General features: G+C 48.7%; 7 protein-coding genes across 7 annotated transcripts; 2 read left to right on the forward strand and 5 right to left on the reverse strand.

The window, feature by feature from the left end:
* Positions 1–446: 446 nt before the first annotated feature.
* Positions 447–1,769, forward strand: I303_101759 (uncharacterized protein; the record flags this gene model as incomplete). The annotated part of the gene is made up of 6 exons (XM_018405452.1): positions 447–647; positions 719–796; positions 890–955; positions 1,022–1,089; positions 1,185–1,467; positions 1,560–1,769. 6 exons carry the CDS (start codon positions 447–449, stop codon positions 1,767–1,769), a joined length of 906 nt encoding a protein of 301 aa, XP_018265733.1.
* A 161-nt stretch (positions 1,770–1,930) lies between these two features.
* Positions 1,931–7,323, reverse strand: I303_101760 (uncharacterized protein; the record flags this gene model as incomplete). Its single annotated transcript, XM_065968413.1, has 20 exons — positions 1,931–2,047; positions 2,136–2,228; positions 2,307–2,443; positions 2,512–2,716; positions 2,799–3,036; positions 3,097–3,242; positions 3,299–3,423; positions 3,484–3,681; positions 3,750–3,912; positions 3,972–4,046; positions 4,121–4,253; positions 4,316–4,477; positions 4,549–4,872; positions 4,933–5,446; positions 5,501–5,746; positions 5,820–6,143; positions 6,203–6,273; positions 6,352–6,448; positions 6,512–6,619; positions 6,768–7,323. 20 exons carry the CDS (start codon positions 7,321–7,323, stop codon positions 1,931–1,933), a joined length of 4,032 nt encoding a protein of 1,343 aa, XP_065824485.1.
* Positions 7,324–7,927: 604 nt separating this feature from the next.
* I303_101761 (uncharacterized protein) lies at positions 7,928–10,465 on the reverse strand (the record flags this gene model as incomplete). The annotated part of the gene is made up of 5 exons (XM_018405450.1): positions 7,928–8,009; positions 8,081–8,217; positions 8,285–8,578; positions 8,632–9,996; positions 10,064–10,465. 5 exons carry the CDS (start codon positions 10,463–10,465, stop codon positions 7,928–7,930), a joined length of 2,280 nt encoding a protein of 759 aa, XP_018265731.1.
* Positions 10,466–11,841: 1,376 nt separating this feature from the next.
* Positions 11,842–14,173, forward strand: I303_101762 (uncharacterized protein; the record flags this gene model as incomplete). Its single annotated transcript, XM_065968414.1, has 11 exons — positions 11,842–12,047; positions 12,103–12,190; positions 12,259–12,274; positions 12,348–12,553; positions 12,638–13,021; positions 13,086–13,118; positions 13,183–13,252; positions 13,322–13,394; positions 13,475–13,687; positions 13,756–13,780; positions 13,865–14,173. The coding sequence occupies 11 exons, from the start codon at positions 11,842–11,844 to the stop codon at positions 14,171–14,173; spliced, it is 1,623 nt and encodes a 540-aa protein (XP_065824486.1).
* A 246-nt stretch (positions 14,174–14,419) lies between these two features.
* On the reverse strand, positions 14,420–17,047 carry I303_101763 (uncharacterized protein; the record flags this gene model as incomplete). The annotated part of the gene is made up of 10 exons (XM_018405448.1): positions 14,420–14,990; positions 15,112–15,137; positions 15,224–15,407; positions 15,498–15,630; positions 15,719–15,781; positions 15,883–16,031; positions 16,141–16,242; positions 16,323–16,431; positions 16,544–16,750; positions 16,876–17,047. The coding sequence occupies 10 exons, from the start codon at positions 17,045–17,047 to the stop codon at positions 14,420–14,422; spliced, it is 1,716 nt and encodes a 571-aa protein (XP_018265729.1).
* A 585-nt stretch (positions 17,048–17,632) lies between these two features.
* On the reverse strand, positions 17,633–19,423 carry I303_101764 (uncharacterized protein; the record flags this gene model as incomplete). The annotated part of the gene is made up of 3 exons (XM_018405447.1): positions 17,633–18,128; positions 18,206–19,167; positions 19,259–19,423. 3 exons carry the CDS (start codon positions 19,421–19,423, stop codon positions 17,633–17,635), a joined length of 1,623 nt encoding a protein of 540 aa, XP_018265728.1.
* A 2,533-nt stretch (positions 19,424–21,956) lies between these two features.
* On the reverse strand, positions 21,957–23,740 carry I303_101765 (uncharacterized protein; the record flags this gene model as incomplete). The annotated part of the gene is made up of 3 exons (XM_065968415.1): positions 21,957–22,387; positions 22,495–23,112; positions 23,257–23,740. 3 exons carry the CDS (start codon positions 23,738–23,740, stop codon positions 21,957–21,959), a joined length of 1,533 nt encoding a protein of 510 aa, XP_065824487.1.
* Positions 23,741–24,329: the final 589 nt, after the last annotated feature.

Raw genomic sequence — 24,329 nt, forward strand, 5'->3', positions numbered from 1 at the left:
GGAGCAGACGGACGAGTTCATGCAGTCAATTCAGCCCAAAAAGCCGGACAGCAGATTTGTACATCCTGGGGTTGCGGAAATCAACAGGCTGAAGCGGAAGCGATATATCCACTCGATGTACGTGTATGCGCTGGAAGAACCACGAACAGCTTCGAAGTAATGAGCTGCAGGACATAGAGTACAATACAGAACAACTTCTTCGAACGACCGTTTGTATATCGCGCACCAACTGTACCTAGGCGACCCGACGCAGTCTTACGTCAAGCATGCGGAGTCTCCGGATCACCATCGCCGAGATAACCGCGAGCTAGCTCAGTCCTCTATCATACCACGAAGCTGCCAACATTCTCCGAGATCCATGTTATAGCATACGAGACATCCTGTCGTCCATCTACAGGACAGTGAACGGTGCCCGCCAAGCTAAGAGACGGCTGTCTCCTCGCGCAATGTCTTCCATACCGCCCCTCTACCCTTCGGCTGCCCTCATAGCTACAGCCCTTGGATTACACGGATATCGAAAAGGGTCATTGTCTCTAGACGGCGCGATAGCAGCATGGCTTGTGGGGTATGGACACTTGGCCAATCCGATAAAGGTGTTTGGGGTGACGATGATCGGGATGTACCTGATTGGCAGTAGAGCTACCAAGGTGAGCTACTTGACAAATTGACAAAAACCAATCAGCTGACACAAGATTCCTTGGTTACTTACGATGAGTAGGTCAAAGTGGATGTGAAGGCTAAACTCGAGGATGGTCCTGATCCGCTAAAGCCAAGTGGAAATAGGAGCTGGATCCAAGTGAGCTCTCCCTCTTGGCCAGTCAGCCGCTGTCCGTTGTTCGGCGACTGGTTGATATTGGAAGACTGACGATGTGTTGTATTATATTTCTAGGTCTTGTCAAGCTCCCTTCCTGGCCTGATAGCTGCCTTACTATATAGATTCGGACCTGCTTCTCAAGTAAGCATTCCGGCTCTTTCGCAATCTCGACCTAGCCATGTAGCTTACATAATCCATTGTCACCAGCTCGACGAATCATCTACTATCCTTGCTCTCCATCCGATATCCAGACCACTCATCTACATCTCATTGGGGTAAGTCTATCTCCCTCCCCCTGGTCTGCTTCGTACTCCTTCGTGCGGCTCATTTTTTCATGATCGGGAGGCTGATCGCTACCTTACTTGGTCAGACTGAACGCGACCATCCTCGCGGATACTCTAGCTTCCGAGCTAGGCATACTCTCCGCCAAGCAACCCATCTATCTGCCCACCCTGAAACCCGTGCCGAAGGGCACGAACGGGGCCATATCCCCTTTAGGAATCGCTACTTCCATCCTAGGTGGCGGCCTGATCGGTCTGATCATGGCTATTGATCTTCTCATCGAGAATCCCGCGTCTCGATATGATGCTCTGCTGGGCTGGAAATGCGAGTTGGTAGGTATGGGTGCGGTAATGGGCTTAGCTGGAAGTCTGGTGAGTTCCCATTGTCCCATAAGCTAGAACAGCGCATTTTTGTTCATCCTCCGACACCACTTGTGTTGACCATTTCTCCCCCACTTGTACAGCTCGACTCGATCTTAGGTGCTTATCTCCAAGTGACCTACTTCTCCACGTCAGAGAACAAGATCTTGACTGATCACTCGAAGAAGTCAATCGAGGATCAAGATGTCAAGAAGATAGGATACGGGATTGACGTGTTGTCCAACTCAGGAGTCAACTTCGTTTGCGGAGTAGCGCTGAGTGCGGTCGGTTGGTATTACGGTAGATACCGTTGATCTTCTTCCTATATTCATGCGTTCATGCAATCACACATTTAAATTTTGACAAGATATGCATATTATCTATTTCATTATATCATCTCTGCTGTTTGACTTCATGGCCTGCCTATCTATACACCTTTTTATTTTGCAATCCTGGGTTCGACTGGAGTCACCCGCTAATACCTCACAGCAGCTTGTTTGGCAGCTGTCAATCTATCTCTCGTACCCCTTCTCACGTCGTCTAACGGCGCTCCGTTCGTCCGTAAGAGATAAGCAGAAGCGAACCTCTCCACCTGTTCACGACGACGAGCGAATCCCTCAAACGTCAGTACTTGGAGTCTAGAGTCCCAATACGGAGAAGTGGAAGACACGTCAACTCACCTCAGCGGCTGGAATCTCTTCTTTCCTCCCTATCCACCTAGACGCAATTACCGACACTTCCTCAGCGTAGTAATCCCTTTCATCGTCGTCGGACTATCATTCACGTATGTGCGACAGTCAGCATTTCTGTCCCTATTCCGATAGCTATAACACTCTTGGAGGAGTGCTCACATTCTCATACAAGCCCACAGCGGCTTCCCACAGATCCCTCAAAGGCACTCCGCCATCAAGCAACGCTATCGATGCCCAACCAGCTGAACCACCTTGAACACCTTGAGCCTCAGCATATACGACGGGTACCATGATATCTGCTCATTCGGGTCTTGCAGTCAGCGAGCTGTCTGAGTCGCGCTAGATGCAATTCGACAAGACTCACCAAGTGGGGCAGCTTCCGAAGGGAAATACCTCTTGACTAGGGTTATCACGTTCTCCGCCATGGCGACATTGCCAGCTGATCTGTAAGAGCCTATCAATTGCCTCCATACAGCTTCGCATACATCATCGATCCTCGTGTCTGCCGTTTTCAATATGAGCAGGATAGGCTCGTATAGTCGCAACGGTCTAGCGAAGTTTTGGTATAGCTATTTCATAAGAAGTGCATCAGCTTGATCGATTGCAGCCGCAGTCGAAAGGCGATGAAAGCTCAAAGAGCTCGAGACTGACCTCATCCAGTTGTAGCAAATCGGTGTTCAGTCTCGAAAGGGTCTCATTCTTCTCGTCCGCGCTCATATCGGGATGAGTCTCGACGCCTCGGGCAACTTCCATCTGTACCTGAGCTACATCAATTTGTTCCTGCAGACGAGATGAGAATTCAACGTCTTCCGAGCCCAGGGATGCAGCTGATTTGGCCGAAGTGAGAGCTTGAGCGAGGTAATATAAACGGTCATGAAGCACCATCGGGCTGGATATCGATACTCATCAGCTGACAGATGCATGATCGTATTGGAAGGGGGATGCTTACCTAGGCCTGGTAGCGAGACTGGAAAGCGCTTCTGCAGCGGGCAAGAAGTCTTCTCTTCGCGCGTAAAATTTCCACAATAGATCTCGTCGATCTTCTACATTATTGATGGTGAGTTTCAGGTATTGTTCGATGTAAGGTGTATCGAACTGTTGAATTGCGTCAGCTGGGTCCCGCTCAGAGATGAAGAGCAAAGCCAACTCACCTCCAACAGCTGCTCTTGAAGACCACGCTCGACATGCCAGTCGTAGAGATAGAAATGGAACAGCTCATCATCCGATGCAATGGCAAGGGCGTACGCTTCGTCTCGCTTCTGTGTTGCGCTCGCAGCTGAGTCGGACACTCGAGTCAGTGCGAACTTGACGTCTGGTAATGTCATCAATCGCTCACCATTACCCTGAGCAGTAGCTTTGTCCAACAGCTCGTCAAACATTACCAAAGCTTCGATGACCATCTCGTAGCATTGTTTCCTAGCCTCGAACAAGCCTTTACGAGGATCATTAGGATGTTCGCCGTCCCGTACGAAGTCCACAGCTTTGTCATTCGGGTCGAGCTCGACAGCAGTCTTCAATGGCAATTCAACGGCTCCTGATGACCACGTCAGACCTCATTCAGCATATTTTACTTGAATGCGAGTGCAGAGATGTGTGACTCACCGACAGTGTATTGCATATTCCTATATCGCTTCGATACCTCCTGTAACCGTGGTATAGGTATAGAACCTGCTGTCCTGGTGAAGAGACGTAATGATTCGGCCAATGATTCTGTCTTCTCTCCGTAATCTCTTGCTCCTTCTGCTCGACGCATGGATTCCTCAGCCTGCATGGAGGGCGTCAGCGACAAGTCTGACGAGTTCAATTTATGAGCAGGTGACTGACTTTGTACATCACCACGTCACCAGGCTGACAGAAAGTTCCACATCTTTGTTGCAATATTTCGCTGAGCGTGTCAATCTGCGAGAAGCTTCGCATCAGCCACGAAAGTTTTTGCCGGACCGAGATCGCCTCGACCAGACTATCAGACTCACACCTAGCTCCTGCCCTATCTGCTGCTCAATCAGTGCAGTGACCAGCTTCCTGGCTACATCTTTGCCATCTATACTGGTCAGGAGAGCTTGGAAAGTGAGGTTTGCCAGAGTTTGTTGCGTTTGAGGATCAGTCCTAGATGGGTTATGTTAGCCTGCGAACATCAATGACGATTGCTGAGGGAAGGAAGGGCTTACCTTAAAATGATATCCGAAATCTTATAGTCAGACAGTAAGAGGACGAATGAGATAGCTTCGATAGCTTGTTTGAGCAAGACTTCTAATCCATGTATCGACATATCTTCTTGATCCCAAGCGATCTTTGCATCACCCTCAGCTTGATATCTTTGGAAGGGATGTCTAGAGAGCATGTCAATCGTCAATCATCGTCTCCCTTGACACGTAACCGGCCGAAAGATTATGTTACTTACTCATCAAGATATCTCCGCAGCTTCTCTAATCTGCCTTGCACGGCCAGAAGCGTAGCTTCAGGTAAAGCTAAAATTTGTCTGCCCGGAACCGAGGGCACGGTGACTTTGACATTCCAGATCGGTCTTAAGTATCTGGCAATTATCAAGGCCAAACCATCATGTCGTCCCGAGTAAGTGATATTCTTCCCACCTGTGCCATCTTTGATAATAGGTTCGCCTGAAGTGATCAGTATGGTCGATATGGCTGAAGCCAAATCAAGTGCTTTGAGATCACTTGTCGCTCCGAGCTGTAGGGACATAGCTGCCAATTGGGATTTACCGAATCTGAGAGTTTTTATGCAGTCAGCTTCTATGGGTTCGTCGAACGAATGACAGCTGACTCACTGTAGCCGCACGGTGTTTATCGCTGCATCTTTCTCCAAGTCCAAATCATCTTGCAGCATGTCGATAGGTCTAGGTTGACTGACCCAGAAAAGACCGCTAGTGGCCAACACCAGGAAATCCCTAGATTGGGTGGTAGCTTGACGAGGTAGAGCTGAGAGTGCGATCCCGTCTGATCGGGTAAGACTGGGTGGGGCGAAAGCAGGGTTGGTGGCAGGTAGTTCGACGATCGTCCAGACTTGACTAGGTATGATTTCGGTTGTCGTCCATTCTTGGAACGCAGGAGCCTCATATGATTCCAGGTTTTCACGCAGTGCCGACTGTCTTCCACAATGAGGTACAGCTATGCTTAGCTGAGTTTGAGGCATTGGAGCTGAGTTATCATGTTGTACAGACATGAAGGTGCCCGAGGAGTAGAATGATTGAGGAGATACGGGAAGATTCGCTTGGGAGGGGATGGGTGCTCTGAATATGTGGGGCCAGAATGAGTTTGATGTCGAAAAGTAAACTCGGTACCCTGCCGCAATAATCAGTATAGGAAAAGGGCTATTGGTGTAAAAGAGGGACTGACCGTTTGATGCGATAGCAATCAATGATACCCGTTTGCTCTCATGTCCGCCAACCACGGCCAATGACACAACACTGACATTACCGCCTTGCTGATTTCGGTTGAGATCGTGTTTCAATCTGGTATATCTTGCTCTACTTTGGTAGTTGGTCCCGGAGACATCGATCATTTCAATCTCCCCGCCGGTGTGCAATGTGTACAGTCGTCCTTGCTGACCATCCAAGGCAAAGGATTCGATTCCTTCCTTGGCTGCACAAGCATCATTATCAATCAGTCAGGCAAATCGCAAAGGCAGAGTACTTGATCGAGTGGCTTGACTTACATTTCGAAGCCAAGAATCCAGGTGTCCAATTCGCCAAACTTCCACTACTCCTGTTATGTAACCCGACTTTGGTCGAACTTCCGAAAAACCATGAGCTGTCCGAGGAGTAGTCCAGCTCGTACAGATCCTTGTTGGCACCCAACATGAAAATCCGCCCAGCTGGAGTCCCTTTGATATCTATCATAGCGGTAGGAGTTTCGACGGACAAGTTGGTGGCATACAGGTTGATCTCCCTTGAATTAGGAGCTTTCGAGAGACCGAGTAGAGTTGTTTGAGATGATGTGCAGATCACGAGGACGTGGGTGATCTCGTCTACAAATACGTCTATCGGGTCATATTCGCATTTAGCGTGTCTGACCACTCCCTTGAGAAGGTCATCTTACCTCTTCGAGCTCTTATTAGACCCACAGCTTGGATCGTATCGTTCTGTTCATCGTACCGGCTGAAGTCTCGACTGCAGAAGAAGAATAAGCAGTGTCAGCTAGTCCAAATTGAGATGCACAAGCGCCATCTGTCCGGGCTCCCAACTTACCCATCGCTGTAATCCCATAAGAACAACTTGTTATCCACAGTGAACCAAGCTCTTTCGATGTCCTCAAACAAGCCCATCTTCGCAGTCAGATGTTTGTCTGTCGACGCGGCATTCGTCAGCCCATGCAAGTATGCTTAGTCAAGGAAGATGAGTGGCTTACAATTCAGCTCTTGATGCAAGGCATCAGGTAAAGGAGTTCGTTTCGTCACCTTTGCGATGTTAAACGCAGTAGCGTTGCTCGGTGGATGTATGTAGGGTTCCGTCGATTCTGCAAAATGCACACGGCATCAACACATCTCGACCCTCCATCGACGTTGTGTGATGACCGGAGGAGTCGACTATGCCGTCTGCACCTTCATAGCTTGCATGACGCGCAGTGTTTTACGGTCATGATCAACGAGTGTGTGTGTACTCACGTAATGGATGATTCATGCCATCCGCCAAATCAGCACTGATCTCATTATCGCCCGTCACCGCTCTATCTATCTTGCCTCTGGCCCTGCTCAGCGGTCCATATATCGGATCTTCATCTTTCGATACACTTTCCAGCGGTTGGGGAGATAACTGAGTCGCAGAGGACTGCATTCCAGATGTAGGTTGAGGATACCTGTAACCACCATTCTGTTGTTGCTGCTGTTGCTGATTCTGCACGTACAGCGAGTTCGATTGGGGGTTATACGGTCCTACCATATTCTGAGGTTGATAAGAAGAAGAAGGACCAGAGAGTGGAACGGCAGGCGGTTGAGAATATTGCGAGTACGGTTGAACAGCCGGCTGGTTTCCCCCGTAATGCGGTTGGTTGGGCAGACCCGGTAACTGCGGATACAAAGGTTGTTGACCCATCTGTTGAGGAGCATATCCTTGCATACCCTGCTGTTGTTGTTGCGGAGGTTGCTGGAACTGAGCTTGGAATGGGTCATGCGAGGATGCCATGGTGTTCAACCGAGAGAATGATGGTAAAGAGGTCAACATCCCGACCGCTTTCTACTACTTCGTCTAGCCGCCGAGGAAGTGCAATGACTGAGCCGGAAGGGAGTGAGATGTCTCCGCAAGTTGTCTTGGAGGTCTTGTCTGACGCTCGAGAGACCTTCTACCTGTCAAGTATGCGTCGGTATCGCGTGATGATGCTGTCAGATTGAAGGATATTGGATATTTGGGTCGTCATTATTTCAGCCTTTCCAACTTGACTTCCTGCAACTCAATCTCGTGTTCCTCCACATCACGTGACTTCACTCGGGTTAGTGGCATTCCTTGGTGAGGGGCGGAGGACAGGTAAGTCATTGACATAGGGATGCATACTGGTTTGTGGACATGGATACATAATTGGATGAGCGATACCGCCAGACTATATGTACAAATTGAGCGGATTTACATGATACATTGACTGTTCGTATGATGTCGAATTTGATTTAATATGATCAATTTGAGTCGGTATGATAGTGGACTTGATGTGATGGTTTGGGGGGTCTCTTGAGATTGGTCCACATACAAATGGCCTCATGGCGGGTCGCACGGGACGTCTTCGTGTGAAAGTTGCAGTTCTTGAGCTCAGAGTGAAGTATGGTCAGCTTCGTCTTCAGTCGAGGAAGGCAAATTCCGACAGATCGACTTGTTCCGCGCGAGCTATTAACTTGTTATTCGTGTGCAGCATGCGTAATCTAGGCATCGACAAATACTTAGACTCAATATAACGTTGGAGGACATCCATGTAGATCGCGAGGTGGCGTACCTGTAGTCAACTGTTTGCACGTTTCTGGAAGTCTCGTACTTCAACTCATCCAGGTTTTTCAGAATTATCTCGCACATCGCCACAACAGTAATCCGGGCGTTTTCGTATTTCTTGCTCATAGCCAGAATCACAGCATCCTAGGGTGAGGAACGGTACATCGGATTAACCTGATTCTCAACAATTTTTAAGAGGGATTTCACCTACTTCGTCGGCCTCCCACATTCGGACGCCCATCCTCCTGTATCTACCTTTCTTCAAAGGTCTTTCTTGATGTCGTTCTTGATCTGGCACACTCTCAAATGTCGTACCGCAAGCTGTGAGGGGATTGATCAACAAGGGATCGGCACTGGAAGAAAGGACGGAGACAGATCGTTTGTGTATTCGAGTAGGTGCCGCGTTCTTTGCGAAGCTCTTATTCGCCTGGATAGCGCTCTGCCTTTGTGGAGGTTGCGGTACGCCTGCTGTGGACTGAGATCGAAGACTGCGTGTGCGTGTCATCTAGTCAACAGGCATCAGCATCCCTAATCCGGCCCTAATTACCTGCAACCTACGCGCGCAAGGGATGACTGGTTTGACTGTTCAGATTTGTGGCTTCTTGTCGAGCGGGTACATGGTCGCCCCGAATCAGTCACCTGAAAGGGTTCCGTATCGGTGGGTCGTCCGAGACATGGGCCGTTTTGTCGGAGGGTCACACACTGAAGAACATGTTCCTTGTCGTCCTTGGACATCTGTGGGTCTGCTGACATATCTGCAAGGACTGGTTGCTCACTGGGAGCCTTGAGGAGTGGCGTTGATTGCGTTGAAGCGCAACCTTGATCTTGCTCCTGGTTCACCGATCCTGAATCATTTTCATCAGGAGTAGTTCGATTGGGGCAGCGTTGGGCCTCGGTCAATAAAGGCTTCTCCACTGCGGATAACTCGGGCTGTTCTACTGCTTTGAGTCCATTGGCGGATGGTTCACATTGTAGGGACGACAGGCATGTACCATTGTGGACGTGTTCAGCAGTGTCTCGGCATCGGTCCTGGTCATCGGACATACTGATGTCTGCTAGGGCGGCGATAGGATCCGCCAGAGCGTTGCCGGACTTCGCTGTCAAGATTTCTGTCGCGTTCTGTGCACGGCCATCGGGGGTGATCAGGGCAGTCGGCGATTCGAACAGCATGCCGAATCGTTCCGTTGCATCTGATGTCACAATGGCTGGGCATGAACCGGATCTGCGAATACCTCGAAGCATCTGAGCTGTGGCGATCTTCCCCGCGGAATGCTCCGGGTAGAATATTGTGGGTAGCTGGTAATTGCTGGTATTCTGGTCGCTCGACGAGGCTGAGCCGACCACAATCACCCTGAATGAGTGCGCAAGGTTCTCTTCGAGGACCTTGTCGACTTTGCCTTTATCTTGAAAACGGATGTCCTCAAACTCACCTTGAGCGGGTTCCGGGGTTCCTAAGGCGATTGAAGCTGGAGTTGTTTCTCGGTCATTTCCGTTCTCGTTGCAGGTAAGGCTGATCTCCACCGTAGGAAGCTTTTCCTCGGCGTCTAATTCCAATTCGATGGGGGTTATTTTGACGTTCTCATGGGAATTTTCGACATCGTCGTGGGCGGAGTCGTTGAGCAACGTGTGATAAGATGTGATACCATCGGCTGACGACTTCTCGGCGACCAGCCCATTGATATGTTCAGGGAGGCTCTCGCCGCTGATCTGTAAAATCGACTCGGTTGGGCGGTTTTGATCTTCCGTCGTTTGTTCTGGTGAAATGACCATGTGTTGCGAATCGTGTGAGGGACTAGGCGGGCTACCATCTGTCACTGCGACAGGATCGTCTATAGCGGACTCAGAGGGGACGAGCGAATTGGGCACACTGCCAATCATTGCCGAGGACACAACGTCCTTTTTAGGAGCAGGGGAATGGATCACCTGTGAGTATATTTCTCATTCAGCTTGGATAACATCACGTCTACACACTTGGAAATCTGAGACTGACCTCTTGGATGTCCAACTCGCTGTCCTCCGCGGCGTTGTCCATATCTCCTTCTTCCATTCTGCTGAGAAGTTCATCCATGTCTGTCTGTCGAGACTCTGGAAACAAAGGTGGCTCAGGATAGTCACTATTATTGAACGTGGGGAGATTGTTGTCCGGCGACCAATCGGCCCAATTTGATTGCGTGTATCCAGCTGGTAAATCCCAATGCTTAACGAGGAATTCATCCGAGATGACGACTGGGTCTTGCGGCTCGTCCGGTAAAGGCTCGACTATGCCGGGGTACTTCTCTGATAAATACTGAATGAGGTGCGGGATATCGATGATACCGTAAGAGGGAAGATCCGAAGTGGTCGGCTGGGAAGGGATGGCTGTGTACGGCGGACCGTCAGGTGGGAAGGACATCGGAGACACTCTTGTTATGATATGGGAATGAAGAGGATGAGAGCTGTAAATGCTAAAGAGGTAAGAGGAGGAGGAAAGACGATAACTATACTTGATCTATATGTTGATACTACTGACTGGAAGCTGAAAGTCAAGATGAGGTCAACTCATAACTCAGGTCAGTCCAGTCAACTTGAGCATTTTAGCTCTTCATCCGCGTTGAGCGATAAATGAGTAAGAGGAAGAGATCAAAGTCAATTTTTAAGCTGATGAGACGAATCGGCGCGTCAAGTGGTTGACTGGATCGTACCGTGTCTGTGTGCATTTGATGGTAGGTTTGATCAAAATCGAATACTGACCAAAGGAGGTCAGATTACCATCATAGGGTCCGTGCGTCCGACTCTGATACTTGTAATCTGACATGAAGCGAGCTGATGGGATTGGCGAAAAACGGACATGCACAGGCTGGCATCCTGCCTCACTCTTGCTTAGTCCTAATCTCAGGCGAATCCTCGTATCACATCTCCCTTGGAACATCGATGACCCCTCAAAATGTTGGTTGAACAAAACGATGTTCAAGACATGTCGAGAGACTTCTGGGATTTTATTTAGGTCAGCGGAAACTCCTCTCAACCTCTTCATGGTGATGAAGCTGCACCTGATGTTCACTACGGTGAATGGGAGAATCAATGACCACCACGACAACACCAGTGACGACCGATTATTACTCTTCAGACCACTACATGACCGATCTGCTCAAGCTCGTGAGGAGCTGAATCCATACTGCAGTCGTGGACGCGTGAACACGAATGTCTTGTTAATCTGCTAAATCAAGCATTTCGGCTAATAGGGCCAATAGAGAAAGCCTAAAATCTCCATACGATGCCCCGCTCTCCTCTGCCCTCTCTCACCAGTCCGAGGTTTATCCGATCTCAACTGACTCGGCTCTCTCAACAAACCTACCCAATTCTGCTCGGCAGCCCATACGATCGCTGAAACTTGCTCCGTCATGGCACATCCCCAGCGTTGCTAGTCTCGAGGCATGTGCATGTGCATGTCTAAAGTACTTCAAAATCAAGAGACCCAGCATCTTATACTTTGCGGTCGCAATCAAACGATCTGCAGATTATCCGTATAACAGAACCGTGAATTGATCGATTCGATTTAGAATACAATTTACAAAATTCTGGATAACACATCTTCCCCACATATGCCCATATACAAGAACGCATACACATGAAGGCTTCTTGAACGCTTCCCGTCCTTTAGCTCGACTAGCTTTCTTCTTTCCAGCCTGCTCTTTGTATATTGTGTATACTGTATAACAATTCAACATTCCAATCCAGCGAGTCGGAGCAAGAAAATTTGTCACCAATTCGTGGAAGGAAGGGTAGAAGATGTCACATAATGGACATGGAATACAAGACTATATCCCACAGGAACCTATAGAGCCGACTGTAGCGACAGGAGCGAGTATGATAGCACGAGCAGAGGAAGATGCGGACTCCGGAGAGGGGGACGCGAAGCATCAGAGTCATTATCTGTTTAGATTTCTGCGGGAAGAAAAGGCATTACCTTCGAAGCGGTTGATGGGCATAATGCTGTGAGTATATCTATAAGCGGTGGGGACATTCAACGCTGACTGCAGACCTCGTCAGAGCGGTCCTGTTCTTGGTGATGTTTCTTGCCGGATGGAACGACGCGAGTCAAGGTCCGCTATTACCGTCTTTACAGACATACTACAGTGTGCGTCCCGATCCACCATACTCTCGTCTCTGAGATCCTACTGATGATTGCACTAATTGACATGATAGGTCAATTACTTAGTCAGTAAGTACAGTGTGCTTGCTCAATTGGGGAGTTGCGAGCAAGCAGAATGATGACGATATGTACTCAATCATAGTATCGACTATCTGGCTTGCGAACTTTGTCGGGTTCATGACATCCGGGATAACCAACGTGTACATCTCAGATGCCTTCGGTTTTGGGATAGCTGCTCCCTTTGGCGCAGCCATGCAGGGCGTAGCATATGTCTTGATCTGCTGGGGATGCCCTTTCCCGCTGTTTGTCATTGCATACGTGTTTAACGGATTTGGATTGGGTTTACAAGTGAGTAACTTATCCAAACATCCCGCTCCTCCTGCCAACTTGTCTACGTGCCTCGCTGATGTAGATGGTCCTCTCACTATGCAGGATGCTCAAGTCAACTCTCTGGTCACTCGTCTGGAGAACAGCTCTACCAAGATGTTCCTGATGCACGCGATGTACGGTTTCGGCGCGACTGTCTCACCTTTCGTATCTACCGCTTTCGTCCAGCACGTTCCATCCAGAGTGTATCTATACTTCGCCGCATCGTTGGGTCTAGCTTTAGTCACCGTATTGGCATTAGTAGTCGCCTTCAGAGGAAGGACGGAGACCCAGATAGTCGGGAAGAGGCAGTTGGAGATTAGGTATAACAAAGACGGGACTTCGAAAGAGGTTGATCCCACGCATGAAGGAGGTGGAAGCGGTGGGAAGATGAAGCAGATCCTCAGGACTCCTGTCGTGCATTATATGGCATTCTACATGTTGATATACGTGAGCTGTAATCGAGCTGCTCCTCGCTCTTCAAGCACGAAGCTGAATGAATTTGTGGGGCTAGGTTGGCGTGGAAGTCACAATAGGAGGATGGGCTGTACGTTTGAGCAAATCATTGACCTCAAGAATGACCGGGCTAATATGGCTTAATTTGCCTGCAGACATCATTCCTGTTGGATGAAAGAGGAGGTAACGACAACTCAGGATACGTCTCGTCCGGATATTTCGGAGGTAAGCTTGGTTTTTGTGCCCATCGCGTCCTATTCAATCACAATGTCAAAATTGACATCCGACGTTTAGGCTTGACTGTGGGAAGAGTGGTACTTATACCCGTCACCAAGAGATTGGGCAACCATCTATCTATCTATATCTAGTGAGCGATGTCTGTTCAGAGTTCAGAATTTACGGTTGGAATGATAAGCTGACGTAGTCATATGCCACCCTGGCATTCAGTTCTGCTTTCGTCCTGGTCTTATCGATAGTCATATGGTTCACTCATTCCATAGTGGGAAACGCCGTTTGTTTCTCCCTTGTCGGTGTTTTTTTGGGACCAATGTACCCCATCGTCATGAATGTCGTAGTCGACATCCTACCTGGAGAATTACAAGGCGGGACCATTGGCTGGATAGCTAGTCTGGGTCAAGCTGGAAGTGCCGTCATGCCTTTGTAAGTTGTGCCCAAAATAAGGGTCCATAGTCTTTGAAACGAGCTGACGATCTCATATCACTTGGTAGTATGGTCGGTGCGATCTCGGAAAAGGTGAGCTTTTTGCATATTTGGATGATCACCTCTTCGTAAGTCACTCAGACTGACGCCAGCCTTCCTTTTTTCCTTGTTTCGTAGCACGGCGTATGGATCTTGCAGCCTTTCACAGTGGCTTTCATGGCGGCGGATATATTCTTGTGGTTTCTCGTAACTAGATCAAGTCATCAACATACGAAGAGACTGCGGAAGCATAGCTCGGAGAGCTCGTCGGCGGAGCCCAAAGAGAAGCAAGGCGAGATCGCTCCAGCGGAGACCCCAGCTACAGACGGCGAGAAAAGCAGGACTTCACTAGGTAATCATCGCGGAGAAGAAGGGGATCCATCAGAAACGGGGCGCCAATCTCGGATACCTCCGATAGCTAATGCGAGTGAAAAGTTGCAAAGCTAGCAAGAAGCCATTTCATCTCAATGATACCAATCACATGATACCTGAGCAGGATCCGTCGTAACTAAACAATAATGAAAAATGCAATCTTGGGCTTTCACAATGTAGAAAATCGATCAACAGGCATATTGGAAGTATAATAGTAGAAGGCAATTGAGAACAAGGTCGGAGATCGGTCGATGGAAACGTAAATGGGTAGTACTGTATAATTTGTATGTATGCAGTACTGTTCATCCAATGCCATCCTACCTAGACTTCATTGCGGGCTTCAACATTCCCGTCCTTCTTCGCAATGCTATCGTTCGACATCTTGATCCTCTCAGCTCGTCTAGCTCGCTTCTTCCTCTCCTTCTCTTGCATCTGCTTTCTTATCCCCTTGGACCATTCAAAAGCATTCCGAGCTGCCAATCGAGGCTCTTTCTTGTATGTAAGGAGGTAGCCTTGTAAGCCAGCCATCGAGACACCGAATTCGGTGCCCGTCTCAAAGTCCAGATGGTTCTTCTCATCCACTTCTTCGGTGTTAGCAGCCCAAGCCGAGGGCAAGTTAAAAATACCATTCGCGAATTCATCGGAAAGTCTCTCTAATTCGTCTTCAGATTCCATATCATAGCTGCTATTGGACTTCAAGATGATAGTATCCTTTTCGTGGGAATCAACACTTTCAGCAGGCGAAGTAGCTATTTGTGATTTAGTCGAGCTAAGCGGGAAGAAATGCTTGTAAAGCGATTTAGCTTGGTCGTATGTCGCATCATCGAAAGAGAGCTGGACGTCGAATCGGCCTGGTCGAGATAGTGCCGAGTCGAGTCTGTCGGGGTGATTCCTGCGTGCGAGACGATAGTCGGATCAAGCTCATCAATCAGCATCACACGCTCAGCGGGCGGGGAGAGTTGGACATCGACTAATAGATCGATTGATTGGACACGGGAGAGGGTCAAACTCACGTCGTAGCGAAGAGGTTGCAGTCTTCCTATTTTGCCAACGCAGGAACAAGCATGAGATTTCAATCTCCTGCAGCACCGAGTACTGAAAGCATTAAGGCTTAATTCAACTTACCTGACTTGAAACTCCATCAATCGCATTCAAAAGTCCACTGAGAGTGACCGTCGATCTAGCTAGACCGAATTTACCTGGATCCGCAGCATCTTGAGTTCCCGCGAAATCATCTTCGTCATCGTCGTCGGCATCGGCACCCCCTGAGTCTCTGCCCCGTCTAGGTCGAGGAGGCATGACGCAGTCACTGGTCATCGATGCCCAGTATCAGCACACAGTACGTTTGCTTTGTCTGTTAAACATCCAGAGCGGAGCCTGGTTCTCGAATCGCACTCACATGTCTTCGATCAGGATCATATTCTGCGGCGGACAGTTCCTGAATGCCTTATTGAGTTTACCATCGTCCATGCCCCTCGCAGCGGGGTTGATGATGTATATGTCCAAACCCAGTCGAGAGGCGATTGCAGTGGCTGAACGATTGCACATGCTGATTAGCTTTTCGCATCGTGCCGCTTTTGCGCGATGATTGCATAAAGTGGATGGAGATTCGCCACGTACCCAAAGTGGTCTTGCCTGATCCTGGTTTGCCATGGAGCAAGTATCCTCTTCTGTGCGGAATACCTGTCCAGCAGCATGATCAGCACATGCAAAGCACAATTCCTGCTTGACATTGTATGTATTGCTACGCCAGGGATATGGACTGGAGTCGGTCATAGATGTACCTCTGTCGCTGTACCAATGTTTCTCTTCATCAGATAAGAAATTCTCGACGTCCTCCAAGAGTGGCGCTTTTTGCGACTCGGGTAGAATGACGGAACTCCATGATCTGCAAGGTCTGTAGATCGGAGCATACCAAACGCCATTATACGGACTACGTGATGACCATCATTGTCATCGTCATCGTCATCGTCATCAACAAGACAAAGTCAAACGTCAATATGAGCGGGAAGATATCGGTATGAGGCGGATGACGGACTCACGACAGGTTGAAGATCATAATCTCCTCGTTTGTCTTTTTGAAGTATTGCGCATGAGCATCAATGATGAATTGTTTGATTCCTTCAGGCTGGATTGCCAGGCCCCTAGAAGATCAAATTCGACATGTCAGACCACACAGGATGATTTCTTTGGCCTCTTTCTTTCATCGTGTTACAGCACTTACTGGATCTCGAGATGCTGCTCTTGATCGGTCGTTTCAAGCCCCGCGTATCCCTTCGATTTTCGCGTGATCCATAGGTAATTTCCTTTATGGTTGATATAGATCGCTTGTTCTGTACATCCACTCAATCAGTATCACCTTAGCATGTCTCTTGAAAGATCGAGAGCATCAAATTTGATCCTGGTACACAGGCGCAGGCAGTAAGAACATCACACAGTACATACCGTTTACGGGGGACAATTGGCCAATGACATTCTCCACGAACGTGGCATCTTTCCTTGCCAAACTCGAATTATCAGTAGTCTTTCTCTTAAGCCGATTAGCATCGTCGCGCTTTGACTGTCTAGCATCAGCAGTGAGCAATCGGAAAGATCTCATCTGCCCTTGGACCTCGGTCGATTGAGCAAGGAAAGACATGATCCATTCGAAAGCTGGGTCCGAGTATGTGATGTGTGCAGTTGGGAATATGTCCTGAAGTCGCAACATACACAAGTGTTGACTCAGTACAAGTCCAGTCAATCGGCAGACGACACTAGCTGGAGCACATTGGACCCACAATTGTATAATTGGGTTCTGAATTTGCCAAGCCATTGTCGAAGAGCAGCACCGACAAGGCCTATCAAGGCCATTCGAATGGCCAACGAAAGGATATCGTCGAGCTTGATATTGGTTGACAGGGCGGACAAGGTACCGCCTCCTAGTAAAGAGGGGATCAGTGAAGGGATCATCTCGCTGATGGTTCGGAAATATGAATTCAGGTGGATCGATGAGAGGTGAGAAAGATGTCAGTGATGTTGTATACCAAAACCATCCAGCCTTTTATTTAAGTAAGAAGCGAGAGACATCAACTTATATACCTTCCGAGATTTATGACTCGACTCGATGGCCATTGGTCTGATCGTTCAACCCACCATTCATCAGGGATCTTTTCACAGGTCACAGGAAGAAGCGACGTGTCGAATCAGGTAACATCCTTTGAAAGGGCCCACATGAAAAGTAGACCCTCATCCTGCTTTGTCGGACCTGGTGTAGTCGTACAGTCTCCTTTCGATGCGATGTAGCGACTGTGATAGAAGCTCCACCTTAGTGACTTTCAAACAGTATTGATAGCGATAGTGAAGAAGTGTGCACATGCATGCCAGTTTACACGGCGTGAGGTACATGTGCGTCATTGCCCAAAGCCATGCTTGGATGATAGGGTACTGAATACATACAATAAACAACATATGCGATAAATATGCGACGGGCAAGAAAGTGTAATAATGTATGTATACTGAATGCGCTTTGACGAGTTACGGTTGAATAATTACCATCTACCATGAATCTATTCCTAATCTCTGATTCTCTAACCATTCACGATGTCTCCTCTTTCCCAATTCCTCCAGAGTCAACTCTTCTCCCGCTGTAGTGGGTAGATCATTCATACCCGGTATAGTCATCGTTGATCTCCCCCTGGAGAGGGTAGGCGATTTGATCGTATCTGATTTATTATCGATTTCCGAGTTGTTATCGGCATCCAATTCTTGATCTTCCGAATTGTTGATCAGATCAGGTAAAGCGTCGATCTCTTCCTCCATTATCGGTACGCCTCCGGTACTTGCACCTGCACCTGGGGCCGGACCAGCGCCTGCACCTTGCTTTCTGATTATCCTTGTCTCTCCGAAGAAGTCTGTCAAAGCCGATCGCGATTGTCCGCCTCGCGGTATTGATGCAGCTATCAAAAGCTCTTGATCGTCTGGCACCGCATAGGGGTCGAAGTCGATGGGCAGATCATACGATAGGTCTGTAGGTCGTGGTTGAGCATCTCCCCTATATACATAAGAGGGATATTAGCTCTTGCTCAGGTCCGCACCGATATCTGCGTTAAAAGAAAGTGTGCGACTCACCAGATAGCCTCCTCTAGATCATTCAGTAACCTCGCCATACCGCCGCCTTCGCCCTTTACGCCCAGTACATTGTCCGAAGTGACTGTCCCATATACACCGTCTCGCATCGCAGACCCGAATGCCCATCCAACTCCTTTATAGATCCCTACCACCTCATCCACATCTCTGATCGCAAAAGTTACTTCATCCGCCCAGAAATTGACGTCTTGCATTGTAGGCGGCTCGACGACGTGACCTGTCTTCTTCCCTTCTTGCACAGCAGTGACCATAGGTGATTTCCATGTCACAACTGATCCTGAAGCGACGTTGTTCTGCGCCATGGTCAACCTTCTTACTGAGGCGGGCATCGGCGACTCATCCACACCTATCACCCAGGGGCACGGTCTATGAGGGTATGTGATACACCATACAGCATCTAAATAGTGTCCTAAAGCTTGTATCAGTTCCAATACTATCGGTCGTACTCTTCTTGATCCCAAGCGTTGAGCGATATCCGAGAACGGGTTGGGCAATTCTGATATTCGGGGATGTGTTGACATTCGCCTAGCTTGAGATCCATTTAGATGTTTCAACCTCTCGGATCTTTCCAGTACTTCCTCATCTATGGCTAGCTCGACATCCCTTAGGGCAATGACGGACTCGGTGTTGCACACTTCAGCATCAGTGGTCGAACCTGACCCCAGTCTCATTGAGCTTGCTTTAGGCGAGAACCCAGAAGTCCGCCCTCCTCCAGGTGACGAAGCCGACGACCCTGCCGATCCGGTTGGTTCCAGCGGTGAGCCGGCTGGGGAGAATTGTCGGGATGACAAATCGACACGAGGCGAATGGGTGAAGACGCTCATGCGAGGGGACGATGCAGCATGTGGACCCGTCAACATGGTACTGGCAGGGCTCGCGCGACGGGAGCGTATAGGTGAGCCGTCGTGAGCAGGGGCGTCGATGGGCTGTTCCAGTACCCATTTCTGCGAGACATAGAAAACCGTGTCAACAAGAACATAGAAAACCGTGTCAACAAGAAATAGTAAAACACTCGTTTCAGGATCAAGCACTCACCCTCCATTTAGCCATGGCCATATCCTCCTTACTCTTGTCGTCCGAGTCCTCTTGTTTCCTTCTGTCACCTACAGATGAGCTTTCCGCTATGGGGTACGAAGCCATCTCTAAAACTTCTTTACCCTTCCTCGACCCCAAAGATGAAGGTCGCATATTGATGTTCATCTTGTGGGATTGTTCCTTATCTAGATCACTTGGTTTCCCGTATATCCTAGGTTTGTTCCAGATTGATGCTCTTCTTCCTGATCCACCGTTGCTATGCAGAGTCGGCAGCGAAGATGCAGAGTGCGACTGGCTGGGTGTAGGCGCCGCTGTGGTAAGAGTAGAGGATGTCGAGGAAGAGGGGTCACTATGCAGAGGTGTTGGAGAGATCTTTAGGGGTTCTAAAACACTTTGCGTTGTTGAGCATATTGGTGACACATCTATATTTGCTGTAGTACCTGATGCAGGAGCTCTTGCTTGTACTTGGATAGCTGGTTCTAGCTGAAACCTCGAAGTGCTGGCTTGACTTGAGGATTTCGGTTGCGACGTGGCCAGCGCGGCAGGGCTATTCGTAGTCTCGGAAGGCACACGGGACTATTGGAGGTTGTTCGAGTGAGTATCAGAACGATGATTAGCCTTCTTTGTTGTGATTGTGTGCATGAAAGAGCGACAAAGCAAGAGCGGCAAGTGCGAAGTTGAGGAATGTGAATGAATGAATGCTTACACTGGTAAAATTGTTCCTGTTGTCTGAGTCTGAAGTGATCGAGACCATCCTGAATCACTATGGTGGGTGGGGTTTCTTGTTTTTAATTTAGGAATGCCAGGCATTCACCGAAAGGAAAAAAAAGATAGACAGGGGGAATTAAAGTTTAAGTTGATTGATCTACCACTCTTCTTCGCGTTTCCAGATCTCTTTCCTCTCCTCAGCACGAAAGATCCAGCTCCTAATTGGTTATCCGTTCTAGCTGTCCACTCGGATGAGGGTACTAGAGCGTTCTAGTGACCAGAATGATGGGTATTTGCTAGCAGACTTGATCAAGCTTGGGTTGATGACAAATGGAATTCCGATCGAGATCCCGTCATTACCGTCCGCCCTGTCGCGGATCAATCGGCTGTATCTGGTGAAAAACTATATGTCGCAAGTGTACAATGCAATACCTTTCGATCAAGAAGACGATGAGTAGCAGAATGTATGAGAGGTATATATGTCGGTGGTCATCGAGTCATGCTGATCAAGGAATGTCCTATATTATGTATTGTGTTTGTCAGTGGCCAGATTGGGAACCCGTCATGTTAAGTCATGCATTATGGAATCAAGCACATTTGATCCATCCAAATGTGTATGTAAACGTTTCAAGTTCGCTTGTTCGTACGTACATGCAACAGAAGGATAAAGAAGTAGATCCTCGTAAATTCTTGACGATTCAGGATCTGACGGTGCTGTTGCGCAAACCAATGCCGACATGACTTATATCTATACGTGGTATATAGTGTGGACGAGAGGCATGTGTACATGTGTGTAGATTGTGGAACCAGGGACCGAATTGGCAGAATCAGGTAGCAGTCAGTATTCGGGGCACGGAGCGAAAGCGAACAGGAAAACGAAAACCGACCGTTACTGACTATTGAAGCCACTACTTTGCCTTTTCTAGAACAAGAAGGCAGTACGAGTAGTACGCCTCGGTATTGAGTACGTGAGTACCCTTCTACGCCTTCTCGAAGGATTTGCACTGCAGCTGAGGGGAGTTGGAGTATGTATCCGTTTCATCGTGAGTCCCTCCAATTTCTGAGACAGCCATCTCGTGTTATGTTGTTATTGCTGTCATGTAGTCATTCCCTATAATCCTGATATTGCTGTCACTTCCGAGACATTCGAGCGCGGTTTCATCGACAAGGGCAATACGACAGGAATAGAAAAGGACAAGAAACGCCTCACAGATCCATTCACCTGATGCCATGTGCCCATCTTTCATCACTTGCTTTGTCAAGACGGTGACAAACCTCGGACTTCAGGTACGACACGACAGCCATGAATCACTCCCGAAAAGGCAGAAATCGATCCGTTAACCAAAACTGCAATTTGGTTCCTGTCTGTTACCCCTTGGACCGTGCCTGGAAACAACGCGACCAAAATCATCCGCGAGATGTTTTGTTCGTTTGATTTTTGCTGCATCCGGACAGAAAATGTCAAATTTCCACGACCAGATTTGTCGATCTGTTCGCTTCGCTCGTCATAGCTTAATAGGGATCTGCAGCTTAGGGCATATGCCGCAGATCGATATTCCAGCATTCCAGCTTTTCGGGCGCGTCACGACGTGACGACGTAAGGACATGTCACAGATTACTGGATCAAGGCTGCACGAAGTAATTCTCAGCCAGGATTTTGCAATTGCGCATTTTGAGCTTCCTCCTATGCTTTGGCGACGTCCAATCAATTATCAGATACCGCTCTTCTCGTTCTCTTTCACGATAGACAGGCACAGGTGACCGTGTAACAACAGATGCCACGGAAGGGTATTATTTGTCCCCGAGACTTCAAGATCGCTCTAACGACACGAAGTGCATGCTGTTTTCGGTACACTACGATTGTACGCAAGTGGAAGACAGACATGTAGGAAACCCTGCAGGTACCTGATGGGACCTACAGTACCGGAAATGACTATACCCAGTCGACCATATCTGATCATACCCCTGGTCGTACCCATGGTATCGCGGATCAAGGACAGATCACCGTGGATCCAATATCACTAATCACGAATCCATTTAAATCCCTCGAACTAAGTTTCGCAACTTCTGATCCCTCGTTGGCATCAAAGTCCGCTGTTTCTTCAGGGCAACTGACCACTTCGTCTTGGTCATCCCACCTGCACGGTATATTTGCGTGACGGCAAGCCTTCGTCAGATCACGTACCGTCTCTTCCGCGCCCGATTCCGTCGTCCACGTGCCCCAGTGGATGGGTATACTCATCCTCGCCCCCAGCTCTTTGTGAACGTCGACTGCGTTGGACGGCGAACAATGTATGGACGCCGTCATGCGATTGCCATCGAAGGACAAGAACGGCAAACGTTCCTTCAGGTAGGGTAAGACCGAGCCGTAGGAAGTGGGCAGTAATGCCAAGTCGGGTGAACCGTACTTCGCTTTGATTTCTGCCGAACCCGATCGGATACAACCGAGATTGCATCAGTATCCTGTACAATCCTCATTCCGCCCTGATGCAGCTACATCTGGGTATAGAGCGTTGGGACCAACTCACCGCTAAACACAGGACAAGTCGGACCATCAGGCACAGATCTGTACCCGGTATCTCCCCCGAAGAAGCATCTCCATTTGTTGGGCGTACGCGTATCCGGTGTCGATGTCGATGTCAACGTCGACGTCGAGTCCGACTCGATAAGCCATGTTGCCCAGAGGGTTTTGTTCTTGTCGAAAAGACTTCGTCCCGAATTATGTTGGGCAGGGCAACACACGATTCTAATTGAGCCATCTCCCGGCAACTTTGCTGAATGCGGGTGTGTCGAGGCGGGTGCAATAACGTCTTCCTCAGACCCCGCTAGCGCCAACGCCGACGCCGATTCCGAATAGGGGAGCGTCGGAACAATGATATGTTCATTCCCACTCCCCTTTTGCTTCTCGAAGCAAATGGCGTCTTGAGCAATGGCTCCAGTCTCAAAAGAACTCTCATCTTGCATTTCGGTTTTTCTATTAGACCCGAAGTCAAAGGCCGTTTTTTCCCACCAGCCCATCTCGGTAATTCTCTGAGAGGGTACACCGAAACTCTCGAGTGTCTCTTTCAGGCCCGTAGGAACATAGTAATGTGCATCACGATGATGTTCCTCGATACCCCGAATCGAAGACTTATCTAGGTGATCGTCTATCACCAGTGATCGATCATCCAATACACAGAGTCAGGGTCGCTATACAGTGATGGCGATCTGGAAGATGTACTGTAACGAAGTGAATTCCCAGAGCGAAAAGAAGAAGACCACGGTGCGTGAATGGTGAATTAAGCACTCACAATGATCATGCGAAATAAATACCATATCCACCCTAGGCAGATCCTCGATCGAACAGGGCGGATCGACTCTTCGTTTCGGACCGAACATCTTTGAGGGCGAACATCGTTTCGAGAATACAGGATCGAATAATATCCCTTTCCAATCTGAATCCACGTTGTCCTCTGCTACCGCTTCCGCTTCCGCTTTCGCTTTCGCCTGCACTTGAGTTTTTTGAGATTGGGCGGGCGGAAGTTGCAAATATACACTTGCATGTCCCAGCCATGTCACTCTGGGTGCACTGCAAGTATCACCTATGCTTCTGATCGGAGGTGAGATGGCGAAGGTTGTAGGCTTGACCTGGGGTATCCGCGCCACTTCCTCGCACGAAGAGGTAGACTTTGGACCGAGACAACTTGGTCTAGATATCGAGATGGATCTTAGTAGTTGACTTGGAGTCAGCTTTTCGAAAGAAGCCCATCGATTATGGTATCGCGATTCCGTCATTACAGTACGATCTGTTTATTATAGTAAATTAGTCGGCACCGCTTTTAGTGAGATATCGTTACTGTATTCTTCTGTCCGAAAAGGCAGAGATTATCAGACCGGTGCGCAGGTATGTTAGCAGTCCATAGTCCCATTCCTCAGTTTGCATACTATAGTGCGCGACCTTTATATTGCCCAGAATGACAGCAGCGCAATCAGTAATGGTGCAAAAGACTCGCTTCAGCATCTTAAAAGAGAGGATAATCGAAAGGAAGACACAGGTCGGGTGATGAAAGGAGGACAGTGGTGATACTTCCCAATGTCGTCTAGACTGCAGTCTCTTTTGCACGATTGCAATTAGTGTATTGCTTCGGGTTTCGGGCTGATTCGTGATGTGATATTGTGAACAGAACAGAAGGTGCAGAACGACCGAGGCCACCTCGGTGCGAGACTCGATCCGATATCTCTGTACTCCTGATAATCCCCAGATACGTGCGGTGAATTTTCAGATATGCATAGGTCAAATTGCTCACGTGCATTTCGTATGATTGATTGTCCACTTCTATCTATCTTCACCACATTGCGGGCAACGCAACGCAGTTGTATTGTG

Source organism: Kwoniella dejecticola, chromosome 2 (genome assembly GCF_000512565.2).
Source record: "Kwoniella dejecticola CBS 10117 chromosome 2, complete sequence".
Classification (NCBI taxonomy): Eukaryota; Fungi; Basidiomycota; class Tremellomycetes; order Tremellales; family Cryptococcaceae; genus Kwoniella; species Kwoniella dejecticola.